Source organism: Medicago truncatula, chromosome 5 (genome assembly GCF_003473485.1).
Source record: "Medicago truncatula cultivar Jemalong A17 chromosome 5, MtrunA17r5.0-ANR, whole genome shotgun sequence".
NCBI classification, from domain to species: domain Eukaryota; kingdom Viridiplantae; phylum Streptophyta; class Magnoliopsida; order Fabales; family Fabaceae; genus Medicago; species Medicago truncatula.
Genome location: NC_053046.1, coordinates 23,762,805 through 23,777,633, shown reverse-complemented (window position 1 = coordinate 23,777,633; position 14,829 = coordinate 23,762,805). Strand labels below are relative to the sequence as shown.

The window sequence follows — 14,829 nt, the reverse complement described above, 5'->3', positions numbered from 1 at the left end:
ATATTTCACTCCCTTGTGAATGATTGAGTCACCAATTTGTCATTACTGCAAGGTAATTGTCATTCCAGCGTATATATGTACTTATCAAGAAAGGGATTTACAAGAATCACAGAGATAATATGACAGATATTGAATCGCAAAAATAAAGAACAAGTGCTATCAAAAACACGTGAAACATATAAAAAAAAAATTCAAAAATCGTTCAGGGAGTTATTTTGTAAACCGCTTTTTGGATGGATCATCGTCTTAGAAGTCTGAAGGATTTCCTATTGCCGCTTCAGTTGTTCTATTAGTAATATCATCGTTTTCACAATGTCACTGTCGAGGTTGTTGTGATCTTTGCCGGCCACCGTATTTTGGAGATAGCCGTGAGGGATTTTAGGTTTGTGAGTGTGGTCTAGGTTAGTTTTACTGTTGCCCCACGGTGGGCGCCAACTGTACTTGTCGAAAAAGTACGGTAAAGAGAACTAGGGTTTTCTCAGTATACTAAGGTTTTAGACTGATTATTAGATACCTGAGGGTGTTCTCAAGGGTGGTATTTATAGCCTTCTATGGGCTTGGGTTTCGGTTGCTTAGTCTCCAAGTAATAGCGGTATTTATGTATTTAGGGGCGGTCTCTAGAAGATTCTAGAGATTATTGAGGCGGCGCCATGGATAATGTGCGCCCGGGGCCCTTGGGCTTCTTTTAAAGGTATTAAGGCCTTCTTGAAGGGTCTAAAAGCCCTTGTGGAGGTCTTTCAGGTCCTTAGGAATATTATGACGGTCCACAGCCCCCAAGCACAAGTCTTGGTACAAGGCGTGGTGCTTTTAAAGCTTAAGAATTCTTTAGAATATTTTTAGGCAAGTTCTGAAGGTTCAGGAGGGGGCGCCTAAACCCAATAACCCTTTTGGAAAACCTTTTAGGTCCTTATGAAGGGCATTTAAGACCTTTCCGAGGGTTTCTAAGCTTTGAAGAATATTATGACGGTCCAAACTGCATTCTGCCCGAGCCTGCATTCATCGCTCCCCCTCGCGAACGATTATCCTCGCCTCGCGAGTGATGAAGTTCATCGCTCGCCATGCGAGCAATTTCCCTTCGCCTCGCGAGTTACAAGTCGCAGCTCGCCACAGCGAGCAACCTTACTCGCCATAGCGAGCATGACCAGAGAGCATGTCGAATTCTATATTTTTTACTTTTGAGTTGAACCTTAGATGTTTTTTAGTACCTTAAGATGTGTATTAAGGATTAAATGATAATGTAGGATGAGATTGAACCTGGTTTAGCTTAGAGCAACCTTAGTTGGAATTCTGGCTTGTACTCGCCGTGGCGAGCAGATGCTCTCGCCTCGCGAGCACTTCCAGAACTGAATGCAAGTTAGGATGTTGCGATCTGTTTCGCATAAATTGATTAGGGATGGACCCTTAGGTAGTAATGTGACCTATTTAAGATGTTAACTGAAATTTGTGAAGCTGCTATGAACTGTTAAGCTGATTATAATGTGATTTAATGATTAATTGTATTACTTGAAATATTATTGAATGATCAAGATGTTGTTGAAATGAATTGATATTATGAAGTTATAATGTTGTTGTGATCTGATTATGCTGCTATTGTTATTTAACTAAGTTGCATGAGTCTATACAAGATGATTAAGATGATGTTGAACTCCAAATTATTGGATGTATATGAGATGATGATTAAGATGTTTTAGATGATTGAGTCCATGCATTAGCATACATTTGTTGGGGGCTCATGCCCTGGAGCTTTGTACTCACCACGATGGAGCATTTGCTCAAAATAATTGTTGGGGGCTTATGCCTTGAAAGTATATTAATACTAAAATGTTGGGGGCTCATGCCCTGAATTGGTACCACATGCATATAAGAGGTTTAGGTTGCATTGTCGCATTGTCGAGTCAAATGATGTTAAGATGTTATGTTATTTATGATGATTGAATGAAGTGATTACTTGATATTTTATTATCAAAGATGCAATGATGTTTATGATGTTTATGTTGTTAATTACGATTGTTGAATTATATTGATTAATATTATTGTTTTGTGAAATCTCACCCCTTCTGCTTGGAAATGTTGCTCTTCGTATGAGTAACTTGCAGGTGATCGAGCTTAGTGTGCCGTGTTGCTGTCATGAGTGACGTGTTCCTCACTGAGTCCTTAGGTTGCTCTAATACGTAACGGGATGGGATCTTTGTGGCTATTTTCCATTTCTTTACGTATTGATTATGATATTTATGATTAAGATGTTTGACTGAATTTTATGATATGTTTTAATGAGGCCTGCGTGCCAAGACTTTATTAATGATGATAAACTTATCCGCTGCGAGTTTTGAAATAATTATGTTGAAAGATAATTTGTTAATCATCTGTTTTATGATTTTTAGAAGTGTAGCATTCCGTTATTTGATGATTACTCTGATAATATGTTGAAATTTTTATATTGGGAAAACGGGATGTTACAGAGGCTCTCGCCTTGCGAATGACCCAGTTACAGAAAGTCTTGCTTATGCTAAATGCGATCTTTGTCGCACGAGTTGATGTGAGTTGATCTTAGAGGTTAGAAACTAAGTTGTTTGTCTTGATGTTGCTGTTCCAGTAAGACTGATGCATATTGATGTTGTTTATAATGTTATATAATTGTATATACATTACATGAATTATGTTTGATATTTGAGATGTTGATGACTTGCATTCGATATTGTTATATCATGATGATTTGCATACTGTCTATGTCGCTGTTTGTTATTTAACTAAGCTGCATGAGTCGGTCTAAGTTGAAGGTGATGATGTTCCAAATTATTGGACTTGTATAAGAGGTTGTTGTTCTAAGTTGTTAAGATGTTGTGTCCATGCATTAGCATTCATTTTGGGGGCTTGATGCCCTTGAGCCTTGGCTCACCACGTTGGGGGCTTGATGCCCTGGAGCTTTAGCTCAATTATGTTGGGGGCTTGATGCCCTGGAAGGATATTAATACTTAATACGTTGAGGGCTTGATGCCCTGGATTGGTACCACATGCATATAAGAGATCTAAGTTGCATAGTCGCATTTGTCGAGTCAAAGATGTCAAGTTGCCAAGTTGTTGAAGTTGTTGAATTATATGTTTAATATTATTGTTTTGTGAAATCACACCCCTTCTGCTTGGAAATGTTGCTCTTCGTATGAGTAACTTGCAGGTAATCGAGAGTAGTTGTCGTTGCTTTGCTGTCGTGAGTGGTTATCCTTCACTGAGTCTTTTAGGTGCTCTGATACGTAACGGGATGGGATCTTTTGTGGCTATTTCTTATTCCTTTACGTATTTGTTTTATGAGTTTGAAATGATTAAGTTGTTTAACTGACTTATGAGATGCTTTGATGAGGCCTGCGTGCCAAGACTTATTTAAGTTGATGAATTTAATCCGCTGCAATGTTTTGGAATTGATTTATGTTGAAGGATAATTAATTAATTATCTCATTTATGATTTTTAGAAGTGTAGCATTTCGTTTTTATGTTGAATACTCTGAAAAATGTTTTGAAATTTTCATGTTGGGAAAACGGGGTGTTACAATAAGAGGAGAAAGGATATTGAGTTTCAGGTTGGCGATCATGTGTTTTTGAGGGTGAATCCTGTGACCGGTGTTGGTCGTGCTTTGAAGTGTAGGAAGTTGACTCCCCATTTTATTGGACCGTTTGATGTTATTGAGAAGGTTGGGATTGTAGCGTATCGGATTGCGTTACCACCATCTTTGTCGAATCTTCATAATGTGTTTCATGTGTCTCAGTTGAGGAAGTGTGTGCATGATGTGTCTCATGTGATTCAAGTGGATGAGTTGGAAGTAAGAGATAATATGACCGTTGAGACTTGGCCGGTTAGAATTGACGATCGTGAGATGAAGCGTTTGCGAGGCAAAAAGATTGTTTTAATCAAAGTGATTTGGGTTGGACCAACTGGTGAGAGTGCCACTTGGGAACCGGAGAGTAGGATGAAGGTTTCGTATCCGGAGTTGTTTCCTTCAGGTAATTTTCGAGGGCGAAAATTCTTTTTAGGGGGGAGAGTTGTAACAGCCCGATTTTTAGCTAGATTTATTTTAATTACTTTTGTTATGTGTTCATATGTGTTTGTGTGTGATTATTCATCATTGGGTGCATTTCCATGGGTTTCCGTGTTAGAAGGGTATTTTAGTCATATTGAACTTAGGGGTATTTTGGTCATTTTGTGAGAACGGGTAAAATTATAATTTTTTGTGAGAATTACTTTTAGTGATTAGTGAGAACCGTTGGTTTACTAAGTTACTAGAGTAAAATTAAGATTCTACCGTTTAGTGACCGTTCGTGACATTTTACCGTTACTTGACCGTTATTAGTTAATTACCGGTTAGAGTGTAGAAACATTTTTGGTTTGAATAGAAATGGGTTAAGTCCATTAAGTGGAGGGTTAGGCCCAATAAGGAGACTTAGTATAAAAACCTACTCTTATGAGAAATTTCCTCACACTTTCATTTCACTAAGATATTTTGGAGAGAATAGAGAGAGAAAGTGGGAGCAAAAGGAGAAAAGGGTTAGAGAGAAGAGGACTTGCAGAATCAAGGGTTGGGAGAAGAGCTAGGAGCAAAATTGAAGCATAAGCTAGAGAGATTAACCTAACTAAGGTAAGGGGGTTAGAATTCATCATAATCACTTATTGAAATTTTCAATTATTTGTATGAAAAGTGCTTAATTAGGTGAATTGATTAATTGTCCATAAATGATGAAATTTGTGCTCTAATTATGATGACATGTTTAGATGTATGAAGTTATCGATAATTAAATTGTTGTTAGTTGAATTACATGTTCAAAGTATGAAAAATGGGTATGTGTTGAACATATGCTCAATTGGTGAATTATGCTATGTTGTTGATGAATTGTGATAAGTTTCATGATCAATAGATGTTGTTGTTGTTAAGTGATGTTATGGATGCTAATTCTTGGCTTGGGTATTCATGATTCATAATTTGTTGTTGTGAAATAAGTTGTTGTTGTTGGTTTGGTGAAAATGAGTACTTATTTCGCTCAATTGTTGAATTGGGATATTGTGTTGTTGAATTATGGTTGAATTCATGTTTAAATGAAGTGTTGTTGAATTGGATATGCTGTTGTTGTTGAATGATATCATGGTTATTCCATTTTATGAAATTAGTTGTTTGTATTGGTGAAGTTGTGCTAGATGTTCATGTGAAGGACCCAAAGTGAAATTTGATATACAAATTTGTTGACTGAGTAGTCTATGTGGTTAAATGAGTTAAACTTGTTGGAATTTCTGTTTTTATGTTGTAATTGTGATAGTCGAGTCGTTTGTGAGAAATCGGGGGTTTCGAGTGAAAATTCAATTGTTAACCGTTTTGGAAAAATGAGTGATGTGTAAGGCTTTGGAAAATGAATTTGGGAATGTTGAGATAGGGCTAAGTCTCATGAACACGTAGGTGAAAACGGCATCGAAAACGGATTAACGGTTTGATTTTTATGCGCGAAAACGTGGAGGTTGAAAATCTCGGTTGTCTGTCAAACTATGATCGTGCCACGATTCGGGGTCATCGTGCCACGATTTTGATCAGGATTTCAGTCTTTCTGATCCTGGAAAAATCGTGCCACGATGGGAAACCAACGTGCCACGATGTTGTCTTTCTAAAAACCTCAAAAATGCAATTTTCTTTGATCCAATTGTTTCCAAACTTATTCCTATGTATTGGGACTTTATCCTAATCATCTAGGGGTGTTTTTATGAAAGAATTAACCTTGTGCAAAGGGGTCTAGTGAATCTTTGTGTCGTTTTGTCTTGAGATTTATCAATGTTGGCCGGTGGCCACTTGATATGGTTTTTGGTCGGAAATGTTTCTTGAGCCAATTGTCTTATGAATTGTTGTGACTATTCTTATATGACTAAGTGATGTTGTATGATTGAATGATTGTATTGGATATGATTGTTTATCATGAGGTGTGTATGATATCTTACTTAGAATGTAAGGAATGCTTGAATGGTGAAACTATATGAGATAGTTAATGTTGAATGACATTGTTGATTATTGATAATCATGATAATGTGTGATGATGAATACTATGATTTATCTGTGTATAGACATGTTTTCTTGATAATGCAATGTTGTGGAGATAATCAATATAATTGGGTGTTGTCCTATATATTTAGGTGAAAATTGTGGATTGTTGTCGCATTATCGAGTCCTTGTACATGTCCATGCATCATAGTCGTGTTGAGATTTTATATGATGTTTTATTCATTATTGGGCTCCAGCCTAGCATAGATCTTTTGAGATCTAGTTTGTGGACTTCGGTCTTGCAGAGATCATTTGTGATCTAGTTTTTGGGCTTCGGCCTTGCAGAGATCTTTTGAGATCTAGTTTGTGGACTTCGGTCTTGCAGAGACCCTTGGTGGTCTGGATTCAGGTGACGACCTTGAGGTGATTTGGTACCACATGCATATATGTGTCAATAGGTGCATATACATGAGTCTTATTGATATATGTGATTGGTGATTGTGTATGAATAATTGTGAATTGAGATTTGTTCATGACACATGTGATTGATGATTATTGATGTAAGTATTGATATATGAATATTATTGATCAAGTGCATGATGTTTATATTGAAATATTCATGTTAACTGTTCTTTGGATTATGATGATGTAATACTTACCCTGAGTGGTTTTAACCGCCTACCTGTCTGTATGGATGGGTAGACGTTGTGCAGGGTTAGTTGCTCGGTGAGTTTTTGTGCATTGGTGGATATCGGGAGTTTTCTCCGATATCGGTGTTTAGAGTTTAGTCGGCTCTGATCTAGGCTTCGTTGTGTCGGTCTAGATTATCTTTTACTTTGGATCTTGTTATGATTGGAGACTTACCCGTATGTTGGGATTTTTGAGATTCATCTATGTTGATGTAATAATTGATTGATGTCATGTATATTTTGAGTACTCTGGTTTATATTCCGCTGTGACTGTTGAAGTTTATATACATGTTTATTGGTTTTAAATTTTGGATGATGACGTAGCCTCTATTTCTTGAATAAATGTATTATTCGCATGCTTAATTGCTTTAATAGAAATAGGAGTGTTACAATGCTATACTATATCGATCCAAAAAAGAAGCACCATATCCAAAAAAGAACACATCAGTACTAAGAGTTAACACTAACAAGTAACTAACGTTTACATCTCCTCTCCTCCATTCCCATCATCAAGATACAAATCAGCTTCCAAATCCGGTTCATCCAAAGACAACTCTGCTAACTCAATTCCAACACCATCAAGCGGTTCATGCGCATCTCCACTAATGTCCCACATTCTTGATTGTCCTTTCTTATATCCATCTTCTTTCCTTGACAAGAGTCGAAGATTAGTATGCACATAAACCAAATCTTCTACCCTTTTTGGATCCATTTTGTTTCTTTTCAAAGAATGGATAAAAGAGAAAGTACTCCAATTTCTCTCACAACATGAGGAAGAACAAGGTTGCACAGGAAGCTTTAAACCCTAATTTCTCGACGGTGGCCAAAGTGGACGGCGACCACTTTGGAAGAAAAAGTTGAAACCTTAATTTCTTAGAAAGGGAAAGATGCAATTGTTTGTATGGTGTGGTGTGGTGTGGGTCGTACTGGCACCAAAGAAAGATAAATGAAATGTATATATATTATAGTAATATAATGTTTTTATTCTTATTTTTTACAAAAAAAAACAAAAAAAAAAACAGAAATCAAAATAATATAAAAAACATAAGTATCCGTGCGTATCAGGACATATCGGATAATTATTTTTTAAAAAAATAAAATTTAATATTTGGATACTCTGCGGATACGTATCGGACAGGTATCGGTGCAGGATATGCAGGGGATACGGTACGTCATCCATTTTGAAGTATCGGGGCTTCACAGCTTAAAACACTTTTAAAGATTGTAATTTTTTATTTAAATATATGCATTTAATGCATCAAAATAAAAATGCTTAGTTTTAGTCATCATATTTCTCATCATATAATCTTCATCAAACTACAAATAAAAATATAGCAAAATTAAAATTTCACATTGAATTTTCAATAAACTTTCATACATATCATCTTTAAAAAAAGACATCAACAAAATTTCAAACTAGAATTATTAGGATTCTTTTTCATACCAAAAAGAAAAATGAAACTCAGATATTGAATCTCATTTATCAAAGTTGAATCCCACAAGTGATAGCCAAAATTGATTCCCATTTATACCACAATTTCAATATTTATTGTTCTCAACAAAAACAAAAAATTTCACCAAATTTCAACATCTCATGAAGTTATAAAGAACAAAATGATCCCTCTTGTTTGTTTGGTTATTGGCTAATGTTGCTTGAGCTGTGTTCGTGCACTATGATATAAAACTTGGTTCTTTGGAGTAGTCTCAAAGGCACATTTTGTACTTTGGGGATTTCTCTTTTATTGTTATTATAATTCCATTTTGGCTTCTAAAAAAAAACAATATTATCCCTATGCACCAGTCTCAACACATTCGATGCGCAATAATGAAAGAAAACGAGTGCTATCATGAAGATGTGTAATCAGTTGACAGATGACAGAGACATTGTATTATATATGCAGCGTCGAGGTTACAACTTCAGATTTCCAACTTATTCACTTTAAAAAGATAGAATTATAGTCACTAGACTACTTGATAAGAAAAAGACCATCAAACAATGAGAATACATTATTCATTTTATTTATGCTACTACTTTTTGTGTCTTTCTATTTTTCCTTTCAGAATAGCTGCAAAATTAAGACATGTGATGGAAAGTGAACAATATTGCAGGGGATGAATAAATTTTACTCACAATAAATAATAAATAAATTACTTTGTATAACATTTACAAATGATGCAATTTTAAAGCCGATACATGTAATGAAATGTCAAAAATTGCACGCATTCAAGACATCAACATCGATTAAAATTCAAGTTTGGTATTTTAAATGATTCAAAAATGCATGATTCCGATGAATGCGGAAATCCAATTCCCATTAGGATCTGATTTTTATGTACAAACTCAAATATTGTATGGTAGCTCACAGAGTAACTAGCAGAACATTACCCCTATAACCATAAGGTTGTGCTCAAAACCATCTAAACCCTGAGATAAATTGGTCTAAAATCATCAGGTGTGAATAAAAATTTGTAATAACCAGATTGCAAAACATGTTCACAAATATTTCAATTAGAGTAAATTGATATAACATCCCAAAATCCAATGTTAGTAGGAATGTATCCTCCAACATATATGTCAGAGCTTTGATTAAACCACTGCAACATTTGAAATACATATTGGCTTTTTGTCACAAAAAAACTATCATGCCTCACTTTAAGTAGTCGACCATTAAAGGAAATATATACCATAATATTATGTATACTAATGTAGATAAATACACTGGGAATCTTGTGATGTTCACAATGTATCCTTTATGCTGTGAAGGAAATTCCAATATTTGTTCAGCTTGTGATCATCGGGTACAACTTCATCCCACTTGCCCGTGCAAAATATAGCATATGCATCCGCCGCATACCTGATTAAAATAGATAACCGATATCAATGTAAAGAAAAGATAATATACAATTTCACGTAAATAAAAATAAAAAACCTAATTTGATATATAAAGTTTAAAATTAAGAAATTTCAAAAGTTTTATAGATATAGAAAATGAGCAACCATGTTCGCTTGACTCTAAACAAACTTAAACAATTCAAATTGTACATTTTTCAATTTAAACAATTCAAATTGTACATTTTTCAATTTATTATAATAATTTGAGGGTTTTAAAGAAACAAAAAAGGATGAATGGACTAAAATCACTAAAAAAAACTAGATGAACCGAAATTACACATAGCATAAACTACTAGAGGGAACAAAATTGTAATTTAGCCTAAAAGTAACTTGTTAAAGTGAAAAATTGACATATAAAATGTTAATAAAAGAGCACACATACTTGCCAACACTGTGCAGTTCAGTAACATAAGTCCAAGTCCCGGCTAAGTATTCACGAGAAAGGCGTTGCAAACTTTCTGACCTTTTCACTTGAAGACCTAATGTCTTAATTACCTCTTGTATTTCCACTTTTGGTACTTGCATGCAAGTTTCAGCGTTTGGACATAACTTAAAAAAGTTTGCTAAAACTTTTTCTGCCTGCATTTTGCAAAATAAGAAGCTAACTCAAAATAGGGTATACAAAAGGAGCAACATAATACAGAGAAAAGATGTTTTAACCAAAGCAAAAATGCAACACTTATCAATGACACGCAATATGTTCGGACATAAATTTGCAAGTTTCTTAATTTAACATATTCTCAAATCATGCATCCACCTCATCTGACATTAATCAAATCATGTCATAAATGAACAAAATATCAGCACTCTTTTGAGACATTCATAGATTATAGATAAAGTCACGAACAAAATATCCCTGTTAAAAGGGAAAGTTAGTCAGCATCAGAAAAAAAAAAATCATGTGAAAAGGACACGACCCACATTGCCTAAATCTGCAGCATCCCTAAAAAGTCGATGGTTAAATCACGGCAAAAATGAAGGGCAAGTATGTCATCATAAAGTGTGTTCATTGGCAGTCACTATAAAAAAGAACTATGGTACAGTCTAATAACATCAGAAAAGAAGTTAAGTCATCAACAAGCTTATATAGAAGCAACATGAAAATGGAAATAACATGTTTAAACTGATGAATAAAAATAATATCCGCATAAGCATATCACAGCAGAAATTGTGTAACTTATTTCCTCCCCTTTAGTATATTCTTTTATTATTGTGTGATCATGTATAGGACAGTTATGGTTATGCATTCATGTAATAGGTCAAGGGAGGGAGGATTCGATCAAAATTGGATTAATAATTAGGAGGGAGAGGGCAAGCTCTTGATTCTTGGGTAGGAACCAACCTTGTAACAACATTAACATTATTTCTCTGAATTTCTATGATATACTCGTGTATGATTCTTGTAATAAAAGTGACACCGATAATGTCGCAGAGAATTGTTTGCATTACACTATGTTCAGCAGACACCAATAATGTTAGATATTGACACCGAGAGTTTCTAAATTATTCTATCATTACCAGTTATTACAAAATGTTCCATTAATTGTAAGCTGCCACTAAATCCAAAACTGAACTGTTTTGAATATGATATTTCCATTAATTGTATGCTGCCATTATATCCAAAACGGAACTGTTTTGAAAATGTTGGGCACTGTTTGGTAACAAATCAAGAGTCTGCTAAAATCCTAACATATTCACTATGTAGAATATACATGATACATTATCCTTCTTTATTTCTAAATTACTAATTTAGAATTAATTTTTTACAAGCTGGAAATTTTTCTACAGAACTACAAAAAGGTTATCGTGTGTACAAGTGTAACGATATGTGCAAATGCAATAAAACCTGTCCAAACAAAATATTGCAGACCAGAATTCACGTTCAATTATAAGTCTTTAAAACAGAGAAAAAGGTGGCCAATGTGCCACTGTTCTTCTTTACGATGAATTCAAAATGATTCAAAAGGATTTTTACTTTTTATGTTATCTTGTGTTTTCTAATTCATAGGGATTGGGAGTAATTCAATAAAACTCAACTGATGCGAACGGTTTGCATCTCTTTCAACATGTAGTCATCAACAAGCTTCTAACAGAATCAGCAGTTCAGCATCAAATTCTTAATCATAATTTCCTAAGCAAGACCTCAAGAAGATAAATTTCAAATATGACATTATAGCAATGCGATCCGAAAACGATTAACATTTTAGAAAGCCAAAACAACGAAGAATAGCAGTAAACCTTTCTAAAGCAAATCAGAAACAATATTCATTAATCACTAAAATAGAAAGAAACGGTATCATAATAAAGTCAGGACTGACATCAGCATAAAATATAAGGGATGCAATAAAGAAAAACTAAAGAAATACTTTGATGAATGTACCTGTTGACCTTTAGTGCGGTTCAGTAGCATACATATAACAATCACCCTCCATGGATCATGGAAATGATCCTCTTGAAGGAGAGGCTTTTCAACGAGAGGAGGTGTAGAACGTGGAGGCACCCAGTTATTATCAAGTGTTTTCCTTTTGTAAGCCTCCCTGCATCTATCAGCCTTAAGAAAAGGTTTAGTTTTTCTTTTGGATTTCCTAGGCTTTTCAACTTTCGGCCTCTTTCGAGAGTCTTTGGGAATCTTAGGAGGAAGAGGATATGAATCCGTTCCTTCATGTTCTCTCTTATTAACACACTCTCTGAGACTTGACACTTTTTCACTCTGATACCTATACTGATCTAAATCTTCAATGCTCTTCGTAGAACGAGACACGACCCTCTGTGGAATATGCTCCACTTTACACTCTTCGACTTTATGAAAAAAACGAGACAGGACCCTAACTTTACACTCTTGTTCAACTTCAATCTTTCTAAGATGATTTCCCTTGAAAGGATTGTCGACATACAAGTAATGCTTACTTTCCATTCTCCCTGTGTAACAGAAAACTAAAAAAAAATTACCCAACAGGTAAATAGAGGCCGAGCTCAGTAGCATCGACATTTCTGATCGAACATAAAAATTACATTAAATTACATCATTTTCTCAAATTATTATCAATGTTGATGTGGGTGCTTGATAGGGTTATACACATTGAAAATAAGGAAGAAATAACACCGACATTTCTGATCGAGAACGTGTCGGTGTCGAGGTACAAACATACTAATTACATTAAATAAGTTATTTCGTATCAGTGTTTGATAAATGGGTCGGAAATGTAATAACTGAAGAAGGGATAAAAATAGAAAGAAAAACATCAGAGAGAAATCACTACCTGACCTGACCACCACCGGAAAGTTCCTGTCACTACCGGTGACCGAAAAGCATAACGACCCGGAAAATGGAGAGAGAGAGAGAGAGAGAGAGAGAGAGAGAGAGAGAGAGAGCGCCAGTGACGAGAATGGGTCGGAAAAACTAACGGAGAGAAATCACTACCTGATAAATGGTTCCTATCACCGCCGGTCGGAAATGCTTAGCGACCCGGAAATGAGCTAAATGGGTCGACCCGGAAATGGGAAGAAAGAGCGCGCGCTGGAATATGTGTAAAGGGCGGCAGCAGTGATGAGAAAGAAAGGCAATGTGGTTTTAAGCTGTCAACCTACGAACACATATATTTTCTTTTTTAACTTTTTTATTTTTCCCTTAAAAAAACTTTTCGAATTCTTATTGCTCCATAATATAATTTTTTTCTTCCTTGTTGCTAAAATGAACTTTTAATACCAAAAAAACGTTTAGATGAGATGACACGGGTCATTTCTAATTTAATTAAGGTATTGAATTCGAATCCAGTCTTGGACATTCAACAACGTTAAATTCTTGAAAAGAGTTTGTTGTCCATTTAGATTCCACAAGACTTGAGAGATGACTCTCCGCAAATTGCGTGCGGAGATACCCGATTTTCAAAAAAAAAATTAATGAACTTTTAATTTCAATTTTCACAGAGCTACAATTTTAATCTTTTATTTTCTAAATAACATATCTCACTCTCAATCTTTTTGCAAAAATGTCGGTCCTTTTAATATGGATTAAGTTAATGTATACGTGTACATAAATTTAGCTGAGTCAGACACATGTGTGTCATTTTTTATTTCTAAAATAAAAAAAAATCGGTTCATTAACGATTGAATTAAAATAATTGAAAAATAAAAACTCATGCTTTTTTCTCTCTTTTTGTCCAAACCAAATAATGCAAAATCATTCCTCCCCTCTTCCACACCACTAGTCCGCCACAACACCCATAAATACACACATCAAAACACCAATAATTAGTAAGGTTTCTTCATCCCAATAACCATGGTTTTGATTAGTATCAATAAGAGATTGAGGTTAACAATTCCATCGTATGTAACCAGTAAATCATAATGATGGTGTAAATCATTCTACCCGATTAGTTATGCCGCAACGATAACGTGTATTCAAGGTCCTTTTAGAGCGCGAAGAATTTGACGAGGCATACTTTAAGACTTAAAAAACTTAACGTTGATATTAGAAGTTGAACTTATGTCCTCGCAGGGTAATTCCTTATTAACTGAACTTATGTCCTTGTTGATTTATAAGTTTTTAAGAAAAGAAAATTAACAATCTTTTTTTGTCATGTATAGGGTTCGAACCCCAACCTATACATATATAATGTAATATCCCTAGCAATTAAGCTATCAATTTTTTCCCTTGTCAAATAAATAAGAGTGAATAGGCTTTTCCATCCTTCAATTTGCATGCACCAGTCAATTTCATCCTCAGATTAATCGAAATAGTTAATACGTCCCTGAATTTTACCAAGTTCAATCAATTTAGTCTCTCTATCAAGTCTCATCGTTAATAGTGTCAACATGTCACGTTAAACACTGACGTGGAGTTTCAAAGTGTACAGGGACAAAATTGTTAGAAAATTTTGATTTTTTTAACTTTTTTTTAAATAAAAGTAATTACAAATCGATTCATGTATTGTTTATTAAAAACCAAATTAATCCACGAATCATGTCACTCACTATCAAATAAACTAATCCTAATACAAGTCATAAACATTCAACCATCAATAGAATCACAACCCATATTCACCCAAGAATCGTTGCAAGCGTTTGTTTCACGATATGAATGACAAATTGGATTTATGTGATTGTGTTACTACCTATATGAGGGTTAATTGCAACCATATGAATAAAGGTCATACAGAAAAGGAAAAACATGGCATGGGACAACGTTGATTCAAGATATGTCTCATTTATCGTCTTGTAAAGAGAAGAAAATGAAATATCA

At 34.7% G+C, this 14,829-nt stretch overlaps 1 protein-coding gene across 1 annotated transcript; it reads right to left on the bottom strand.

The window, feature by feature from the left end:
* Window positions 1–9,167: 9,167 nt before the first annotated feature.
* On the bottom strand, window positions 9,168–13,002 carry LOC25479885 (methyl-CpG-binding domain protein 4-like protein). The gene is made up of 4 exons (XM_024774675.2): window positions 12,853–13,002; window positions 11,968–12,506; window positions 9,970–10,166; window positions 9,168–9,549 (listed from the first exon to the last, which is right to left on the bottom strand). Exons 2-4 carry the CDS (start codon window positions 12,499–12,501, stop codon window positions 9,432–9,434), a joined length of 849 nt encoding a protein of 282 aa, XP_024630443.1. The 5' UTR covers window positions 12,502–12,506; window positions 12,853–13,002; the 3' UTR covers window positions 9,168–9,431.
* Between the last annotated feature and the right edge of the window lie 1,827 nt (window positions 13,003–14,829).

Excerpts from the sequence above, each read along its gene's own strand:
- LOC25479885 (XM_024774675.2), bottom strand. The coding sequence starts at position 12,501 with ATGGAAAGTAAGCATTACTTGTATGTCGACAATCCTTTCAAGGGAAAT. Across the intron at positions 10,167-11,967 it reads ACCGCACTAAAGGTCAACAG|GCAGAAAAAGTTTTAGCAAA; the intron begins GTACATTCATCA and ends TGCAAAATGCAG. Across the intron at positions 9,550-9,969 it reads GAACTGCACAGTGTTGGCAA|GTATGCGGCGGATGCATATG; the intron begins GTATGTGTGCTC and ends TATTTTAATCAG.